Here is a 4,228-nt window from a genome sequence, read left to right on the forward strand (position 1 = left end):
AATTCACCACCAAACGAGTAGGAAACAATTATGTGAGAAAAATAGGGAGGTAAGGCAGTAAATCTTACAAACATTAAAAAAGGAGGGTACGTGGTTCGAAATTTCGTGAAAGACGTTTGTGCAAATTATGCCCGACCTTTTGCATTGTTTAATGTTTATACACTCATTTAAAGGGCGAACTTCTGTGGATTAGCAGTAGCACATCAGCCTAATTGAAAAATAATTTTTTTGAATTATGAAAACAGTAAGAATTGCAACAAAAAACTTGGAAAACAGGAGTCGACTCATTTTCAATAAAATAATAATAACAATGAAATAAATGTACATTATAAATATTTTCATAGCAAATATTCATGATTTCTTATGCAATAAGTTTAAACAAATTTATTTGTCGGCTGAAAAAAATGTTTAAACTTTACCAAATAAGATTTAAAATTAGCACAAAAAATAGAGAATGTTCTATTATTTAAGATCCTCAAGTTTCTTTTAAATTGTGTCACTGGCAGGAACATTGTAAAAACAAAGTCTTAGTTTGTGTCCAAATTTAGTCTAAAGGCATTTATATCACAGATAAACCCAAGCTTCTTTTATGTTAATAATGGATACAAATGCTAAATGTGATTGTAATTGGCAACGTGTTAGTAAAAAAGGTTTCAGCTGTTTGTAGCTTTTTTCAATTTTGCTGTACAAATAAAAGGTTGAAATTTTTGTGTGATGTTATTGACTGAAATTCTTAGTTATGTTTTATATTTCAGTTTCTGCAACTTAAGGCAACTTAGTTTTTATAACCTTACAATATTTAGCAATCACGTTTTCTTTTTATATGAAACGTAATATGGAAATTCGTGACGTAGTGAGAAGAATCAGGAGTTTCCTTATTTTTCTTTGTAAATGGTAATTAGGAAGAAAATAATTGATCGACAATCAACTTGATTATTGCTTAACTTCGCAAAATCATTACGTCAGTCATTTTGTGGCATTGAATAAATAGGAAGCATCGGCTCTGACAATTGCATTTGGCACTGACCAGAGCTGAAGTCAGGACTTCAGTTTATATAGTACGTACCACCTATAATGTAAGTAAAGATAGAATAATTTCTATTTTTCATACTAATTTAGATTGTTTATTCTGAAAATACGTACTTAAAAACAAGAAAATTGCTCGATTCGTCCTCCTCCCTATTATTTATGGCTGATATCTCAAACTAAAAATGAGAAGTAATGTCATAGGAATTTTATGAATGATCGGTACTTGTACAAATCTTATTTCTTATTAGTTCAAGAATCACCTAGGTATAAGAAATACCTGAAACAAAAATATAATCTATAGTTTTATTTCTTATTCTTTAAGAACAAAAGGTGGTTAATTATTTGTGAGTTTAAATATTTTCGACAAATTCTGTCCTTTTATCCATTCTGTCTAAATTCAGGTCAGCATTTTGTTATAAAATGATTAGATAAAAACGCTGCAAACAGTTCAATACGTTGTCTAATACTACTTTGAATATTGCAATCACATTCACATCTCTTAATGTAGTTGTAAACTGTCTGTGCAACGGTTTTATTCGATTTTCAGATTTTTTAAACTCTTGATTTCTCTGTCATGTAGGCTTTCAGTGCAATTTTAGTCTTAACGTGAGACTATGTTTTTACAGTCCTGTAGCCAAAATATAATGAACACAATTTAAGAGTAAGACAATTAAACAAAGCATTAATTAAATGAAAATGAAATCTAAAAATTTTAAACTCAGTCAAATAGAGCGCGCATAAATCAATTTATGATTCAAATTAATACAAAGCATACCATAGTTTATTTTTTAAATGTATAGGCATCACCCACAAATGACGCCAGGATTCACGGGAAAGAGTGTGGGGGCGGGGGGGGGGAGCTACATTTTACGCTTATGTTAAACTTACATACACTGACTGTAGAAAAAGCCCTATAGCGAGAAAGAGGGATAGTCTAAAATGCCATCAACAAATAAGCCATACGTAATTTGTAGATGATCCAATGTTGCATGTTTCACATGTTTTCTTTCTCTAATTGTTAAAACAATGCACACATTTTATGTATTTTATTTGTTTGTCTCAGCCCATGTACGTTAAACTTATCTCACTCTTGCTTTTCATAAGTTGATAATTTAAAATTGTTCAATTTTAAATGCTAAAAACTGGGTCTCCACATACTAATAATTGTAAGAGGCAGTAGTTTAATTAATTCTTTCGTTTTATTTTGTGTTAACTCCAATAAACTTTTATCCTTCATTCGTTTCAGATAATAAAAATGCTATCTGCAAAATCTATGATAACCATGTTTATGGTATTGGCACTGATTTATTGTTCAATGGCTTGCGACGGGCACGATAGCCCATGCAGTGGAGATAATGGTTCTCAAGGCAGTTGTTGTGGAGGCATGCATTGTCAGAAGAACGACCCTTCTTGGCGTCAAGGACGTTGTTACTATAATCCTGGAAAGTAACTTCCAGATATGCAGTACTAAGAAATACTAACAAGATGATTATTATATTATTGGCAAAAATATTATTTTACTGAATAAAGCGCTACAATGTTCTAGATAGTTAAATTAATAAATTGTATAGAGCAAAGTTGTGATTTTTTTAACTTATCCTTTTAAGGACACCTAATAACTACTCGATCTAATGAATCTAATATATAAATCTAATAAATCATTAACAAAAAGAAAAAAATAATAAAAGAAACGTTAAAACGTTTCATATAATGAATGAGAAAATTCTAGAAATAAATTCCGACACTTGACTTATTACATTATCGAGAAATTATTACATCGCTTGAAATATTCTGTATACCTTTCAATGAAATTTTTCATTGTTTTAAAACTGCCTAGGATTCGCTATAAAGACAAGCCGGGTTATGCTTCGAAATATCACACGTGCTTAAAAGCTTGGAAGTGATTTCTTGTGAAAAATTTTTTCACGAAGATCCAACCAGCACTACTTCAAGGCGTGGGATATATTTTTTAGAAAGATAGAGATGTTCTAGGAAGACCCCACTGGAACTTATTAAACTAAAATTTGTACATATATATATATGTAGATAGAAGCGATTAATTCGATCACGTTGGAGAAAAACGTGACACCATATTTGAAATCATTTTATTTAAAATCTCCTTTTTAGCCTGGTGATTTTTCATTCATGGATTCGTGCAAAATAATCTTAAAATTAAAGATACTTAAATGCAATCCCGTTGTGGTGTTACATGACGACAATAAATATCGAAAAAATTGTTCATATTTGATAAAGAACCGAGAGGTATTGTAAGGATGTCAGTCTACTAAATCGAGATTAATATATTTCAATTTATAATTTTTTAATATGTATTTTTACTGATTACGCTTATAATAATGAATATTTTTTTGATACGAAATAAATTCGATCTCTAAAAGTTATTTATTTATTTATTCAATACCGTCTACTGGCGTAATCATGGATCATTTCGGAGTAAACATGCTCTTTTATAAAACTTTCTGAAAATTTTTGAAAAACAATATTCTTAGAACAAAAACTAAAATCTAATGATCTATACAATTACACTAGTTCTTGTAATATACGTCATATACCATATAAAATAAGCTAAATTTTTTAAATCTCATTGGAAAAATGTTAAGGTTTTGTTTTTGGGAATCACAGATAGACTGCAGGAAAACATCGATTTCGTGGCAATGTACGTACCCTCGTTAAGCGGTCTTCAGGGATTGTGATTGCGGAAGAAGGGAAGGAAAAATACACAGGATGATGGGATAAATGAAGTACTAGAATTTTATTTTATGTATATATTATTTTGAAATTTCCAATAAATGTGTTGGACAATGCATGATTTCGTATATAGTTTTCAAATGCTGCTATTGGCGTGCTGCTGCACATGTATGTATTGAAATTTTATAATATCTCATAGAGTTCGCGTTACAACAAGGAGAAGAATGCATGTTTCAATCTAGATGCTCACAGGGTAATACTGTACTGCCTAACATGGAGGTATTCGAGCCGAACATCTACTAGCTTTTTAAGATGTTATGAAAAAACATATTTTCATATTAAACTGAAACATAATCAAATTATAGCTATCCTTAACTAAAGTAGGACAACAACGTTTATCTGTTTACACGACGGGATAAGGTTCTTAAGTTTAGGTCATATATATATATATATATATATATATAAAATTCGAACCACGTACCGCCCTTTGTTA

At 30.3% G+C, this 4,228-nt stretch overlaps 2 protein-coding genes across 4 annotated transcripts in view; one reads left to right on the forward strand and one right to left on the reverse strand.

The window, feature by feature from the left end:
• LOC117168969 (hainantoxin F5-22.36-like) overlaps positions 1-2,602 on the forward strand; it is a 6,653-nt gene extending 4,051 nt beyond the window's left edge. Inside the window, exon 2 of the mRNA XM_033354979.1 lies at positions 2,276-2,602. Coding sequence (XP_033210870.1) covers positions 2,285-2,479 — 195 coding nt within the window. The 5' untranslated portion in view covers positions 2,276-2,284 and the 3' untranslated portion in view covers positions 2,480-2,602. The remainder of the gene's footprint in view (positions 1-2,275) is intronic.
• LOC117168968 (serine-rich adhesin for platelets-like) overlaps positions 1-4,228 on the reverse strand; it is a 420,717-nt gene that overhangs the window by 366,828 nt on the left and 49,661 nt on the right. The window lies entirely within an intron of this gene.

The sequence above is a fragment of the Belonocnema kinseyi genome, chromosome 3, assembly GCF_010883055.1.
Source record: "Belonocnema kinseyi isolate 2016_QV_RU_SX_M_011 chromosome 3, B_treatae_v1, whole genome shotgun sequence".
NCBI classification, from domain to species: Eukaryota; Metazoa; Arthropoda; class Insecta; order Hymenoptera; family Cynipidae; genus Belonocnema; species Belonocnema kinseyi.